This window comes from Centruroides vittatus, unplaced genomic scaffold (assembly GCF_030686945.1).
Source record: "Centruroides vittatus isolate TY-2023 unplaced genomic scaffold, ASM3068694v2 contig_658, whole genome shotgun sequence".
NCBI classification, from domain to species: domain Eukaryota; kingdom Metazoa; phylum Arthropoda; class Arachnida; order Scorpiones; family Buthidae; genus Centruroides; species Centruroides vittatus.
The window spans coordinates 213,778-230,245 of NW_027122410.1; the positions used below are offsets into that span (position 1 = coordinate 213,778).

Below are 16,468 nucleotides of genomic sequence, written 5' to 3' on the forward strand. Positions count from 1 at the left end.
AAAAATTAATACAAAAATAAAGAGAATTAACGAGATAACGTGGAGATAAACTTGATGCGGAAGATAAGGAATGAGAGAATAAAACCTAAAATCTTAGAGTAGAAATAATAATTTGGCAATTTATTTATATATAAATATTCATTTTAATTTAATTTAATCCTTAATGTTCTTTATAAGTTGTATTTAATCAAATAAATCTCCGTTGATTCCTAAAAATTCATATCAATATGACTTAAAATAATCAGACAAAAAGGATTTTACTATTTTTTTTTTATTTATTGTTATTCCTTTTGTTTTAGGATGGATTTTTAGAAAATATATTCACTCCCAAATTTTTATTCTTTCCCAAAAATAAACAAGTTAATTTATTAAAAATTTTAATCCACAATTTTATTCCCAAATCTCACATTCTTCTGATGGATTCATGATGCTACCTTCCACACATTCGAAAGTTTCTGCAAATTCTGGCATATTTTGCAAGACGTTGTCGATTCTATAACGTTAAAAATAACGTTTAATTACTAAAAAATGCATATTTTTATAATTAACTTATACAAATTTACCTGCAAAAATCAACAATTTCTTCGTCTTCCGCTAGTATAAACCTTTCTGTTCCGATATCACATATCATCTTCGATAATCAAATTTATAATAAAAGACGTAAAAAATACGTTTTAAAATCGTAAAATATAAAAGATATTACGTTAAAAAGTAATTTTTAATTAAATTTTTCAAGATAATTCTTTGATTTCTGCTTTAAAACACACACACACTCACCTGAGCGTAATTAAGAAAAAATATCTGCTTAGTCGTTAAATTAAGTGCAGGTAAGGTAATTTCTTCTTCGTGTTCTTCGATATAATTCTCGTATGCCTTAAATAATTTAAAATTGATTAAATTAAATACATATCTTTTAAATAAAATTAATTAATTATTATTTTTTTACTTAATTTATACGTAATTTACCTTCAAAGCCACTGTTAATCCAAACTGATCAGCGAGATAATCTTGAAGAATGATGCTTCCACTTATCTAGAAATATAGAAATTTTTATATATTTAATAATCTTATAATGATTTCTAATAATATTAATTTATTTTTATAAATATTTAAGATAAAATATAACCGTTTCTCCTTCATTTCCTGAGCATTGAGAGTATTGATGATCGAAACAGTTTTCTTTCTCACGAAATGTTTCCTTATTTAAAATTTTTCTAACGTTTCCTGAAGGTGTAAAATGTAGTAAAATAATAAAATTTTTATTTAAAATATTGTATTTTCTTCTAAAATATTTTAAAATTGAATTTAATTGAAGTACCTGAGGATAGAAATGCGTGAGACATTTTGTGCGCCATAACAAATCCTAACGTTCCATAGTTTAAATATCTATAAAAAAAATTACGATAATTACATTATTAAAACGTGATTTAACATTATAAAGCAATAAAATTTAAAGTTCTTATGTGCAATTTGCAACGTGGAGTTGCAAGGAGCAAGTTCTCTTCGTGTGGTACTCGGAGTGCCACACGAAGAGAACTTCATAAATTTCTTGATATATTAAATAAAAGCTGGAGATTTTACGTAATTTTTAAAGAAAAACTAAAAAATTTTAATTTACATTTAAATAATAACGTTTATTTTAGAAAAATTTAAGATATTTTTCTTGCCTAGGAAGTCCCATTTTGTATACTGGAGGTAACGTTGCACCGAACGATAAAGCTAGAAATTAAACGAATTTTTATAATAAATAATGTTAAAAATGTTTAAATAAAATATTAAATATATATAGAAATTAATTATAATTAAGAGTAAATAAGCTGTTTAATTAATTAAACATTAACTTACTAAGAACATTAGGTGTATAAGATGCATCGACATCCATTGCTGGACTGTAAGAAGGTAGGAAAAATATATTTTTTAAGTTAATAAAATTAATTAATTAATATTAAAATAAATTTATTGAAAAAAACGCTAACTTTTCCAGTAAAGACCACGAAATTTCCGCAAATTTCTCAGTAAATATTGCCTTGTCAAGTGCTAAGATATTTTCCACAACGTCATCGCTCACATTCACCTTTGATACGTAATATATATATATATATATATAAGATATAATATATAAGATAATTAATAATAAAATTAATTAATTGTAATAATTTTACCCAATTATACATAGTACTAATTGTGTTCGATTCTTCCAAATTCTTAGTGAATCCAATCTTCATCTCCATCTCCCTCATCTGAATTATAAACCTTATTAAAATTCTACATAAGAGTGATTAAAATTTGAAAAATAAAATAAAATTATGCAAATTTTAAATTACAGGTGTTAAGTAATGATGCAGTTACCATAGTCTTACACTGAGTTTTGGCACTCTCGTCTAACCATTCCTGTTCTGAAATCACTTCTTCGTACGCTTCCTGAACGTTTTCAAAGATTTCTTTCATCTAAAATTTTATTATTTTTAACTTAAAACGTGAAATTTTATAAAAAAAAATTAAGTTTAATACATTAAAATTCAATCGAAATTTATTAAGATTTAAGTTAGAAAGGTGATGCTCACTTCCTCCTCCTCCTGCTCCGATAGCTCTTCTTTATCATAGAGCATTGAAATGGCCGAATTAAAGTAATATAACGTGGCATAAAGGCACATTTTCTCATTATTTTCGTATATATTTCCAGACCAGTGATTATCGACCGCATCATCGATGTTTCTATACCTATAACGGAAGGTAGGATCCAAGAATGGCAGGTAATTAACAGCGAAAGACCAGGTTACGAAGTTATCCACCACTCTGCAAAGAAAAATGCATTCAAATTTCTCGAAAATCAACTTTAAGAAGCAGTTTCTATTTTAGAAAATATACCTGGAGCCATATTTATCAAGTAAATGAAAGAGTTTCATCAGATACTTCTCGCATATAACCACAACCTTCATGTTCTTTGAGAACTCATTTTCCAAATCGTAAATACGAAAAATGTGCTTGATGATAGCAGACCATTTTAACTATTAATTTTATAAAATATATAATAAATTTTAACGCTTTAAAGCTTGTATACAATGCTAAAAACACTCCGTACCTCGTTATACAGCTCTTCTAAGCGATCTAGACTCAACTGACTCGATTTTGTTGGGCATCTCATGGTGCAAATCTAAATTTAAACCTACATTAAACATACTTATCATGTATCATCCTTTAGTAAATTCCCTAAACTTACTTCAGCAAATTCTCTTTCGAATCTAACCAATTCCTCAGCATCCTTATCCGCATCCCTGGGAGGAACACCAAGCTCGATTAATGTACTGTTGATTAAGTTTTCGTATCTCATTCTGGTGAGCAGATTTGAGTTCGTATCAACTAACAATATATTGGGTTTTAATACTGGACGGCCGGGGTATAACTGCAAGAGAGATGTAAGTGATTACTTCAGTAATTTACTACAGAATGGATGGACTACCACATGATGGATACTTACATAAGTTATGCGATGAATCCTATGGAATCTGAAGAAAGGATTTTTGTCTCTGTAGATGTTTAGAAGCGCTAATGTTTTCTCTCTCCTGTACGTATCCATACCTGGTGCAGAATTAGTTAATCCTGCTTTCTTGAGTAATTTCCTGACAGTGTTGTTAGTACTTTGGCTCCATTCTATTGATAGAAATAAATACAAAGATAACAAATCTAGAACCATTTGCAGCAACAGCTTCATTAAGCTACTTTACGAAAAAAATTACACGTATACTTGGAAAATATATATAATTTTTAGAATATAAACAATATTTTACAACAAAAAATCCGAATTTATATAAAGATATTCACCGTTATTTATGCAGGAATGATAGAAAGTCTTGGCTTTCAGAGCTTCAACTTCGTCATCATCCGAGTATCTTTCTAATAATTCTATAATAAAAATATTCAATCTTAAGTACAGAATAACGTTTAATAATTACATTTTTAACACTTCGACCCATCTCTGCTTTATTTTTCCTTACATCTAAAATGATTTAATTAATAGTAACTGCTGTTCAAGTCGTGTTATTAGATCGAGCAATTAACTAGTTAATTCATTGTGTCTTCTCTGAATTAGAGGATATTTGGATGGTCTTAAACTGCCTCTAAGTGTTCTACATCGATTTAGAAAGTTTTTAATTCCTGGATAGACGAGGAGAGGAAAAAAAATGTCACCCCTCCAAGTGTGTAAATGGTTAGGATCTACTGCGTAGCTCGACACGAATTGCTTACATTAATTAAATTATTTTTGTAATATTTTTGAGTCATTTTTCATAATTTTGTTCCAAATGACTAGATAATGAGCTTAATTATCTATCCTGTACAAGTATACGCTACTGTAGCATTCCATTTATCATTGTAACTCAAAAATAGGTGACACGTTATCAATTTTTTGTAGTTTTTCTTAATTTATACCGTAAAAAGTATTTTAAAATATTTTAAATCACTAAAAACATTTAATTTCTATAAGAAAATATTCTTTTTTAAATAATTTATTAACTAAATTTTCGCTCTATTCGCGCATAAACTACCCGCTTTACACGCTACACCGAACTAGTAGATGCTACTTTAAAACATAAAAATATGCGAAATATAAATTATTTTTGTAATTTTTCTTAATTTAAATCATTAAAATAACTTTTAAATTATTAAAAAACATTCATTTCTATTAAAAATCGCCAGTTTTTAATGGTTTATTCATTATATTTTCACCCCACTTACGCTTAAATTCTTCATTTTATATGCAACTTCAGCATCGTAGATTCTTTAACAGAAGCTAAAATTACTTAATTTAGGTCTATTAACTTACTCTTAACTAATAACAGATGATGATCCGTGTAAGTAAAGTCATCTTCGGTGTTAATTTCCGACTTTAAACCGCATGAAAATTCACTAAAACTTCTACATGAATCGGAGGTGTAATTCCCATACTTTAATAACCTGAAAGCTTGAATTAATTTAATAATTTAGTAAATTTTATCGTGTAAATTTTTTTAAAAAATTAATAAAATTTATTTTATTATAATTATCACAAGTTAAATTTACTTACTCACCCTCTTCTACACAAATTGGAGTCGAACAAGTTCTCTTCTCTTTTACTATTTTAGTATTAACAATTGCTAGAAAAATGAGTAAAATATTAAATAAATTCGTAAAAATTATTTAATTTTAATGTTTTCTTTATTAAATTATTTTATTTTTCTAATAAATTTCGTGAAATTTTCACGAAATTTATTAGAAAAATCTACATCACTTCATTTATTATGAGAAAGAACACTTTACAGTTCAATTTTCTCATTTTATTTTACATAAATTAACTTATTTTGTAGTTAATTCGAGTTTTCTGTCTTTTTATAAATTTAATTACCTTTCTAATTTACGTTTTGTACAGAAATTTTATTGTTAATCCTCCATTTATTGAGTAATACATGAAATGATGTATATCCCCCGCTTTACGACCTCTCACTTTAATGTTTTATATTATACTGTACTAAATTCTGTATTGTGATTAAATCCTTGTCGTATTACATAGTTAAAATTACAATTTTATGCAAATATAATATTAAATCTATAACACTAAACTTATGGAAAATATAAGGCTCGCTTTACGACGGTTTCCTAAGGCACATCAAATTCGCGTGTTTCTAGACGATTTTTTTGCGTGTTATTATACAATTCTCGTATAAAATGTTATAAAGTAATTGTCTAACTTACCTCCAGATCGAATTAGAAAAATAAGCAAGATGAGGAACATGATTAAGAGCACACCAATCATTATCCAAAGAGATTTCTCCCTTGTTCTCCTCTCTTTCCATGATCTACTCTTACTAAAGATTTCGCTTTTTATTAGTTAATTTAATACATTTTTATATTTAAAATGAATTTAGTCTTAAAAATAAATAATTTATATGAATTTATAAAATTATAAATAAAATATTTCTACGGAAAAACTTGAAATGACACCCTTTACAAATTAGAATTTCATTCGTATTTACTGCTTACTTACATAATTATTTTTCATTTGTTCTCGTCCAAAATTGATTCATCTCTCCAAAATTAATAGGTATAAATCATTTTTTATGGAGCTTGACTCGATCAGTCTTCCTCCTCTTCATCCCAATGTTATTATACCCAATTCCTAATCCTTCTATCACTACAATTATCATTATTTTTAATCCTTTTATCTCCATTTTATTCATCTCAATCCCCTAATCTCATTTCATCTCTTTAGCTGCTTTATTTTTACTCCCATTTTCTCACCTTCTTTATCTTCATCCCAATCCGTTTGTCTCCTTTATTCCCATTCTCTCCATCTTCTTTATCATCTTCTTTATCATTCTCTCCATCTTCTTTATTATCATCCTCATCCTCTCAGTTCTTTTATATTTACCCTCCTTTTACCTCATCTTTTATCACTTTTATCTTTATCCCATCTTTTTATTTTCTTTATTTCATCCCATTCTCTCTCATCTCCTTTATTTTCATCCTCTTTTAAATCATTAAATATATACAAAATCAACCCAACCATCCGGTTAAGTAACTTACGTACGTAATCCGAATCACAATCTCGAATTCAAATGTACGTAACTACAATTTAAAACGTTTTCTACCCTATAATTTCCTTATTTTTCTTTTTAAAAATTTAAAATTGACTTTTCCTTATTTTCCTTCATTAATTTCTCTTTAAAACGCTACAATTTTTTTTTCATAATTTCAAAGATTTAAACACCAAACACGTGTTACGTATTATATAAAATGCGTTACGTCTTTTAGAATTAGCTTTAAGAAAATATAAGTAGAGAGGGAAATGTGTTTATAAGTGTTTCCATTTAACTTGTATGTTTATAAATAGAATAAAGTTAGAAATAAACACGAAGCGATTTCAAGAATCTCCAATTTTATGAGTCGTGGTTTAATTTTGCATAACGATTTATGTACGAAGAGAGCGCAAATGTCCCATAATAATTATGTATATAATGCATTTTGAATCCATAATTATGTCGAAATTATTTGAATACTTTCTCTTACCATCCCAAAATGCTCCTCCTCTTCCTTTAAAGGTAGGATATCCACACTAATCTGTTTGATCCGTGGCATCCCTCTTATCGATAGGTTCTCTACAAACATCCGTTTTATCTGTGGAATCTATTTAAATGCGTGTATTTTATCCGCAGGATCTCTACGGCATCCGTGTTGTTTGTATGGCACGGTATTCGTCTTATCTATAAGATCCTTAAGACATCCATTTTATCTACAAGATCTCTCCTATAAAACGTGCTCTTCTGACTCCATTAATCTTTTTACTGTGGAATTTTTTTAATCGATAATTGCGATAGGTAATTTATAATTTATTTTAAAGACGTAATTTTAATTACAAAACAAAAAATTTGATTAAAAGCACGGGCAATAAAACAATATAAACATAAAATGTGAATGATGCTCTTCAAGTATGGCATAGAACTTGACCTTGTTTATAAATGTGTAGGCTTCCTTCGGCCTACTTATTAACTGATATCCTGTCCACACGCAATTACTGTCCCAATTTTCGATATTATAAGCGCCGAGGGTCTTTATTATTCTTATTAATTGTCTGTTGTTTAAACAGGCGAGGTCGACATCTCTACGTCTCACTTAACTTAAAGATCAAAAGATACCTTCACTTAACTGCTAAAACGGCATTTTTACACGATGCTGACAGGTCAAAAACTAGTAAAATTGCGTAATAAAGGTAGCCTTAATCGATAAAAATACTTTAAAATAAATTTTACTTAATTATAATTGTTTAATGTGTAGTTTTCTCGAAGGTTTTCGTTGCCAAAATAACGAGAGACAAAACACGATCCAGTTCTAGTTGGAATACCTCCAAATCAATCCGTAAATGAACTTATTTTAAAATTTCAAAATTAAATTAACTAATTAATTAAGCTATAAAAGTGTATTAATTTATAAAATTTGCATATTTAATATATGTAAAATAATTCAAATAAATCGTATACGCATACCTGTCTACACTCTGCTGCTGCTGCTGCTGCTGCTGCTCCTCATCCTCCTTACGAGAATTATCTTCTAAGTCACCATCAGGTTGAAAAGGCATATTTTCCACAGATTAATTCAAACTTTCATATAATATATAATTGATAAAACAGCATCATAACTGGATCACAATGAAATATTTTCTATTCAGAAAAATTGGCATGTTTTAACGAGAGTTATTTGAAGTCCTGAGGTTATTATCACCCATAATAATCGATAATTTTGAAAGTTTTTAGAGTGCAGCCGGAGGTTATAGTGTCGTTGAAGTTAGCGAAAGTGGCCTTGATGTTCATACAATTGCATCTAGCGAGTGGCATTGCATAGCAAAAACATCCGAACGGAAACAACTGTGCGTGGCAACTATCCAACCCTTTTATAGAAAGGGTGATCTCACATATTCCAGAAGTGTTATAGACCAATTACGTTTTATAAATGCCTCATCGTACTTTAAATCGGCGTATTTTACGCATTTTTTTTCACTATAATCAATTATCCCATCCTCTTAACGTCACTACTAGAGTTGGGAGAAACGTAAATAACATCACTGTCGTTTGCATAACTCATAACCTGTAGACAATTAACTAATATAAGAATTAGTATATAACTGAACTAAGAATAAAAATCTCTACAAGATCACTTTAAAATTAACTAATTTTTCGCAGAATTTTAGTAATAAAATAACGATATATTTGAAGTAATCTAATATAGTTTTTCAAACGGTAGATCGCGATCTTCGGGGATTAAAACTGATATTGCTTAATATTATTGGTGTTATTTAACACGTCGTCGATTATAAAAGGTTGGGAAATGTTACCCTAACGAAATTATAATATATTTTTAAAAAAAATATAATTAAATTTTTGAATTTTTACGCCTTATCTTTCTATCATTTCTTCCATAGAAGCACGTTTAAGAATTACGTAGGATACTAAATAAACTGTAAGAAATAAAACAATTTTATATAATTGATTACAATGGGTATATCCTTATTATTTCAGATAGTATCCTTATACAAAAGAAGATAACTTCTTTCATTCACGTTCATAACATCCCTTCCTGTAACTTGATACGTCGTTAGAGCTTTATATATATAGATATATTTTGAAAAATTATTAAATTAATTTAATACTAATTTTAATTATATATTTTAAAATAAATAACTCCCGAAAAAATCCACTTTTTATATATTTTCATGGGAGATTTTTTATCAGCTTTAGTGCTTTTTTCTGAGACTTTGAAGAAACATCTCCGATATTCCATTATTAATTTATATTTAAAACAAATAAAAAAGAAAATTTCTTTAAAATTCTATTAATTTTCTTCGATTATTATAGAAAATTACTAAAATTATAAAATAAATACACTTACTTCTTAACAGGACTTCACGATTTATCACGCAACAGCGTCATGGACTATTCAAATTTACACGTGAATCTTCATTAAAGAGATCATTTACGAATCTTTGCATCGTATGAAAGAACAATTTGGTGGAAGCTCAGACGACATTCCTTCGTAAATTCTTGTTCTGGAAGGGAAACAACCGAGCAATCATATGGCAATTCATTAATTTAAGAAGCGCGCGCAACACCGCGACTTCTTTCATTTTCCTTGGACGATGGCGGGTGAGGCGGCGATAGAATTTATTTGTCTCCTCTCTGAGAAATTATGCACTGCCCGCTTCACGTAATCTCCTAATCCATAAATTGGTTCCATAATATTAATTTTTGGCTCTCTAATTCTTCCTTTAAGTCGTTAATCTGGCGCTCTGGGGCATCCAGGATCGAATCCGGACGAGCTAAGCTTTCGTAGACGGCAACGTTGTGTCCCATTCTGGATCTGCCGAGTTAACAGTGGACACAATTATAGAGCACCCCTTATAGTCCTGGGAGCAGAAAAGGGGTCTTCTGAAGCCGCCATCCGACCACCATCGTAGAAACGTACGGTACATTAACAAACTAACATAAAAATTTGTACGCATTAAATAATTTACTATTATTATTTATATTAAAATTTTACAAACACTTAAAAACTTAAAATATTTAATTAATTATATTTAAGTATTATTTCTTTCTAAATTATTTATTGAAAACTGGCAACACTTCAAGAAGATTAACACGTGGGAGTGAATGAACGTGTTTGTTGATTTTTTCTCTCCGTTTATTTAATGTTTTCGTTATTAACGAGGTAAAATAATGAGTTGTGCCTGTAAAGGAATAAGAGTTTGCCTCATTTGCGAAAAAGAGAAGAAAGAATTACACAGACCTGGCACAGATTCTGAAAATGTAAGTGATAATAAATCCCGAAAAAACAACTTAAATTTAATGTTAAATGACTTCCTTAGGTTGAATACGCTTATTGTCATCTCTGTAATCGCGCCTGGAAAAATGAAAATCCGTACGAAGTTGCTCAGAATCATCCGAATCACTCGGGAGAAGAGTCTTTAACTGTAGATGGAATAATGCTGATACCCGACTTCGTAACGGAAGCGGAAGAACAAAATCTGACGAAAGAGATCGATAATATTCCTTGGATTCCTTCTCAGTCTGGAAGGCGAAAGCAGGTTTGTAATGATAAAAATTTGTTACTATAATCATGATAAAAATTTGTTACTATAATCAAATCGATTTAAATAGTTATGTACTGTACTTTTACCGTCCGAACTAAACTACCCGACATCCCCTAGCGGATAAAATGCTGAATTAAACATAATTGTACCTAACCTGGAAATTCCCGGTTCGTTTTTCTTCCTGCACTTTATACATTAATTGAAACATGTCTGCAATGTACTGTACAAATACGTATATTTTAATTCGAAATTAAACGCAATTTTTCAGGATTTCGGGCCCAAAGTCAACTTTAAGAAAAAGAAAGTGAAAATAGGAAGTTTCCAAGGTTTCCCTCATTTCGCTTCGTTTTTAGCGAAACGTTTCGAAGAAATCCCGTTACTACGCGACTTCGTACCCGTAGAACTGTGCAACTTAGAATACGTTCCGGAAAGAGGATCGTCCATCGATCGTCATCTCGACGACTCGTGGTTGTGGGGAGAACGACTAGTCACCATTAATTTGCTTTCGAACACCGTCATGACGTTGTCTCCCGTCTCGGAATCTTCTCCGTGTTCCTCCATTTTCATTCCTCTGTATCGACGTTCCCTTCTGGTGTTGCACGCGGAGGCTCGTGTCCGTTGGTATCACGCCATACACCGAAAACACGTGGATTCTCGCCGACTGGCCATGACTTTCAGAGAACTTTCCAAAGAATTTCTACCCGGAGGAGCGGAAGAAGAAATGGGCAAACTCTTATTATCTTGCGCTATTTATAAAAATACGGATTTCTACCGAATCTCGTAATTCCTCCGCAGTTTTATCCTTCGACAATAATTTTAATTCGTTTCTAAGCTTTTGTAAATATGTATTTATTTTTACAAATATAAAGTTTAAAAATCTGCTTATATATTGTTTTAAACACTTTCCTTCTATAACTATAAAAGCTTTAATACAACGCTATTTAGAAGCTTTTGAGTAAATCTCTTAAAACCAAAACTGATCTCAAGTTGCTAAGCACATTCTTCCAGGTATTTACTAATTTAAGAGAGTGGCATGAAACCAGCGCCGTAACTAGCCTTTTACACGCCCGGTGCGAGCATCTGTAACTTGGTCCAAATCATTTCTGCACCCTCCGGAGTCTACGCAGTGCCCGGGCACCGCCCTAGTTATGGCACTGCATGGAACTTCGTGTATAGAAACAAGAATTAAAATTATCAGAGATTATTTTATTTATTTATTAAACAAAATTGTAACTGTGTTTCTGGATGACATCTGTTATATTTATCAATAAAAATGTTATAAGATTGCTGTTTTTCTTCCCCTTTCCTCTTCCTAATTGATTTGATGAGAAAAATCTTGTCTTTGAAGAGGCAATCCTTGTCTCCAAGTACTGTGAAAATATTCTTCTGTACAACAAATATTTAATTTAAATATTTTTGCTTTTATCTTAGGCACCAAAACATCTACACTACACTATAAAACTGGGTACATATCTACTCTAGATTAGAATATAATAAGCATTTTTGGGCCATTTTTATTAGTTCTCTCTCTACCACTGCCATTCTGTTTCTTAAGCAGCATGCTTTGTGATGTTTGAATCATGGATTAAAGCTGCTGCTGTTGCCATGCTTTGTAAGTTGGAAAAATTCATCTTCAGTGCACTTATAAAAGCCATTGATTGTAAGTTTTGTAACTGATAAAATGCATTTTGTTTCTTTTATACATTTAAAAATAAGTTATTTTTCTATTTTCAGGATATTTATTTGCTTCTCTAATGAGATTTAAAATGATTTGCAATTGATGTTTGCACGGATAAAGTGGTGTGATTATCAATTCTTTTATTTATTGTCTCCAGAATTCCATCTCACCACATAACACGTAAAAATCACATCTGTGCAATAAAATAAACACATAAATACTTTTACAAATTTCTTTTCTGGAAAATAGAATTTCAAAACATATTCGACGTTATAAAAAGATAAACTATCCTTCTCTTATGAATCCATCACCGAGAAGTTTCGTGTATTGCTTTAACATTAACTTGAGGAAACAACACACGTACAGAAATTATCTGCAAACAGACCAAGTATAAGGCTTGTCTCAATAAATTCTTAAGGTTTAACATAATAAAACCATACAACACAGAAGTAAAAATATCATACATCTAATCCTTAATTATTAATTAATGTAATTTTTTTAAAATAATGCAATAACTAAAGAAAACATAAAAAATTTTTAGTATTTTGACCAAAGTAACAAACTAGCAATAAATGGGCATAACAGACACTCTTCTAGCAAACTACGTAACTCAGAGGTTTATACTTTGTGTGGTTTGATAGTTGTCAACTATGTAACCATTAAACAAAGTTTTAAACATAAGCTATTTTCTTCTTCTTCTGCCTGTGCCTTCTCCTAGGGGAGGTTGGCGGCCACGAATCTCTATTGTGAGTCTTATGAATAATTTCTTCGGTATCTAGTCCCGTCCAGTCCTTAAGGTCATCCATCCAGCCTCGTCTTCTTCCCCCAATCTTTCCTTCTAATGTGAGTTTGGGGATTTCATATTTTTCTCCCCTCAGTATGTGTCCGTAGTATGCTAATTTTCTCCTCTTTATTATTTTTTATTAATTCTCTTTTAGTATCTGCCATCTGTAACACCCTGTCATTAGTGGTTCTGCTAGTCCACTTGATCTTCAACATTCTTCCGATTGCCCACATATCAAAGGCCTCGATTTTCCTCTCCATAACTTTTCGTAGTGTCCGTGCCTTGCATCCATAAAGCAAAATGAACCAAATGTAGCGTTTTAGTCTTAATTGTAGATTTAGTTTCTTTTCACACAATGTTTTTCGTCTGGTTAAACTTGTCTTTAGCTTGTCCGATTCTGCTTTGGATTTCCTTTGATACATTATTGTCCGAATAAAATGTTTCCCCAAATAACAAACTGTCTACTTGTTCAAGGTTCTCTCCTCTGCATTTCATCTTTATTGTGTACTTATCTTTACTTATGCACATTGTCTTAGTCTTCTTTTTATTTACTGTGAGTCCCATTTCTTCACTTTTTCATACTAGTTCATTTAACAGTATTTGTAATTCTTTCTCCTTAGTAGCAAGAATGACTGTGTCGTCTGAGATTGTTAATGCTTATCTCGTTAATCTTTACACCTTCTGTTCTATCTTCCAGGGCCTCCCGCACTATGTACTCGGCATACAAATTGTATAGGATTGGTGAAAGTACGCAGCTCTGTCTAGCCCTTCTTTTCACTTCAATCCATTCAGATTCTTCATTTCCCAATCTAACTTTTGTTTTCTGATTCCAATATGCATCTTTAATGATCTTAATGTCTCTTTTGTCTAGTCCTAGGTCGCAAAGTATTTCATCATTCCATATGTTATTAAATGCTTTTTCATAATCCAGGAAGCACACAAAAATGGGAACGTTCGTATCGATTGTTTTTTCGGCAATTTGAGAGAGAACAAAGATTGCTTCTCTCGTGCCGACTCCCATTCGAAATCCAAATTGAGTATTATTGATGTTACTTTCAATTTTGCCATATATTCTGTTGTGAATGATTTTTAGTAATATTTTGCTTATGGTTTAGCAAGCTAATTGTTCTGTTCACAATGTTTTATAGTTCCTGTTTTCTTGGGTATAGGTACCGTAATAGAATAGTTCATTTCATCTGGTGCCTTCCCTTCTTTGTATATGTTATTCAAGATGTCTGCTAATGCCTTCGTCACCTATATTTTTGATCGGTTCAATGGGAATTCCATCTGGTCCAATTGCCTTACCTTTGTTCATGTTTTTAATTGCATGTCTCACTTCTACCGTAATGTCTGGGCCTTCATCTATCTTAGGTTCTTCGAAATACCTTTGGTCTTCATAGTGTTCAAATATATTCCTCCTATGATTTTTTCATTTCTACCAAATCTGTTGTTATTTTGTCATCTTTTTTTTCTACACATCCTTTTCTTAGTGGAAATTTTTCTGTTAGTTCCCTAATCTTTTTATGTAGGTTTTTGGAGTTATGGTCTCCCTCCAATAACTCCATTTCCTTGCATTTAATTTTTAGCCAGTTTTCTTTTGTTCTTACAATTTTTTTTCTATATTTGTCTGTGTATATTCATATACATTTGTTGATTTTTATTTTTATACTTCTTTCTTTCGTCCATGAGCTGTAAGGTTTCATTTGTCATCCGTGGCTTATTCTTTTCAACTTTTTACATCCAAGATATTTTAAATATTAAAAAATAATCAATACGATAGAATATTCCCTCATGTTTGCTAATAACGGTTCTGGTTCAACCTTTTTAGTACCTCCGTCGATCTAATAATGCAATATATCGTAAATACCATTTATAATTAATCTCCGTAAAGAATTTTTACAGAAAAATTGGTGGCGTAAACATGGTGTTACTAGAAATGCAGAAATCAAAATATATCATCAGGAATTAATTCTATAGTGTTAATAACATAAAATTAAATATTGTTACATGTGGTTACATGTAACAATAAGAGAGCGCACAGCAACTGTTATGTAAAAATTGTGTGGTTTTTCAAAACATTTGTAAAAGTCAATAGTATCTACCTTTCCATATGTATTACATAAATTACTGTATATAGAGAGTAAAACATAATATATTTTATGCAAAGCACTAATATTTAGATATATTTGTACTATTAATAATTAAGCAACACTGAATGCAAACATTATTTATGTAAATATATTCTGATAACAATACTAATTTAAAATAATCTCTACCACCCTATTATTATTTTTGTACAAAATTGTTTAGGATTTACTTTAACTTATCCTTAACAACACAAATATAGAAAGCATCTGGTGTCTTATTATAAGTCTAAGAATATTAATATAGAATAGAAAGTTCTAAAATCATATTAACTGTATTAAATGTCAGTAAACACCATATAGATAATGCTTGCTCTCCAGAGGATGCTACCACTTAATGTTTGAATTAATTCATCAGTTAATGTAAATATTATGGTATTGAATATAATCAGTTCAGGATTTTCAGATTAATTTGTTCCTAAAAATGTCTGAAAACAAAACATATTATAAAGAGATGGTTCCATTACCTTGAGAGCTGAAATAAAAACTCTTAATAAAGTAGCAAAGCTCTACCTTTTTACAGTGGATAAATAAAACATGCAACACTATAATGCATAAAACATTATTTAAAATAAAATCACAGATTAAATGAAAAACAAATGATAAAAATTGTTACGACAATATTGCTGTTACTGAAATTGGAAGAGAATACCACCATACTATAGCTCAAAATTTTTGTTGTTGGCCGAAAACATGAAGTCCGAAAATCGAAAGCTGTGCGCATGAGTAATATTTAACTAAATTTGTTTACCATAAATACTGACTTTAAAAAAAATAAATTTCTTGGATACATTTGTCAAGTTAAATTCAGATTCAATTTATTGAATTCAAGAAAGTTACATTTTCATTTCAAATTATGAACAAACTACTTGATCTTCTTCTTAGGGCGCAAGTTGTTCGAATGTCCGCATTTCCTCTTGCGACAGTTAGTGGCTTTGGGATGCAGGCGGGCGTAACACCTGAAAGAGTTCATTTTTTTAATAAGTTAAAAAACGATTAGAGTTATATATATATTTAATCAGAATTGACTTAACAGTATTTTTAGAAAATTTGAACAAAATAGTGTAAAAGCATTTTGTTCCTTCCTAATTTATTTATGATGTTCTGAGGAAATGTTAAAATAGTTTTAGCTGTCACATAATAAAAAGAATCATTTAGCTATATTCAGCATTTGACATTATAATTTATATTCATCGACAAATGAGTCTCACTAAAAGCTGCTTTCTTGTAACATTTTCCCCTAGAAATTT

The 16,468-nt window shown here is 30.1% G+C and overlaps 3 protein-coding genes across 4 annotated transcripts in view; 1 reads left to right on the top strand and 2 right to left on the bottom strand.

The window, feature by feature from the left end:
- Positions 1-332: 332 nt before the first annotated feature.
- On the bottom strand, positions 333-8,423 carry LOC136980001 (neprilysin-2-like). Its single transcript, XM_067276022.1, has 21 exons — positions 8,016-8,423; positions 5,728-5,840; positions 5,067-5,132; positions 4,823-4,960; positions 3,823-3,903; positions 3,479-3,651; positions 3,221-3,403; positions 3,083-3,154; positions 2,869-3,008; positions 2,565-2,796; positions 2,350-2,448; positions 2,163-2,240; positions 1,977-2,074; positions 1,846-1,889; positions 1,668-1,719; positions 1,319-1,386; positions 1,127-1,224; positions 967-1,032; positions 778-873; positions 564-631; positions 333-493 (listed from the first exon to the last, which is right to left on the bottom strand). Exons 1-21 carry the CDS (start codon positions 8,105-8,107, stop codon positions 391-393), a joined length of 2,160 nt encoding a protein of 719 aa, XP_067132123.1. The 5' UTR covers positions 8,108-8,423; the 3' UTR covers positions 333-390.
- Positions 8,424-10,176: 1,753 nt separating this feature from the next.
- Positions 10,177-11,497, top strand: LOC136979976 (alpha-ketoglutarate-dependent dioxygenase alkB homolog 4). Its single transcript, XM_067276001.1, has 3 exons — positions 10,177-10,328; positions 10,388-10,606; positions 10,881-11,497. Exons 1-3 carry the CDS (start codon positions 10,239-10,241, stop codon positions 11,394-11,396), a joined length of 825 nt encoding a protein of 274 aa, XP_067132102.1. The 5' UTR covers positions 10,177-10,238; the 3' UTR covers positions 11,397-11,497.
- A 4,513-nt stretch (positions 11,498-16,010) lies between these two features.
- The window catches only part of RpL40 (ribosomal protein L40), a 43,859-nt gene continuing 43,401 nt past the window's right edge, over positions 16,011-16,468 (bottom strand). For both annotated transcript variants that reach the window (XM_067276081.1, XM_067276080.1), the window contains exon 5: positions 16,011-16,177. In XM_067276081.1, coding sequence (XP_067132182.1) covers positions 16,084-16,177 — 94 coding nt within the window. In that variant the 3' untranslated portion in view covers positions 16,011-16,083. The remainder of the gene's footprint in view (positions 16,178-16,468) is intronic.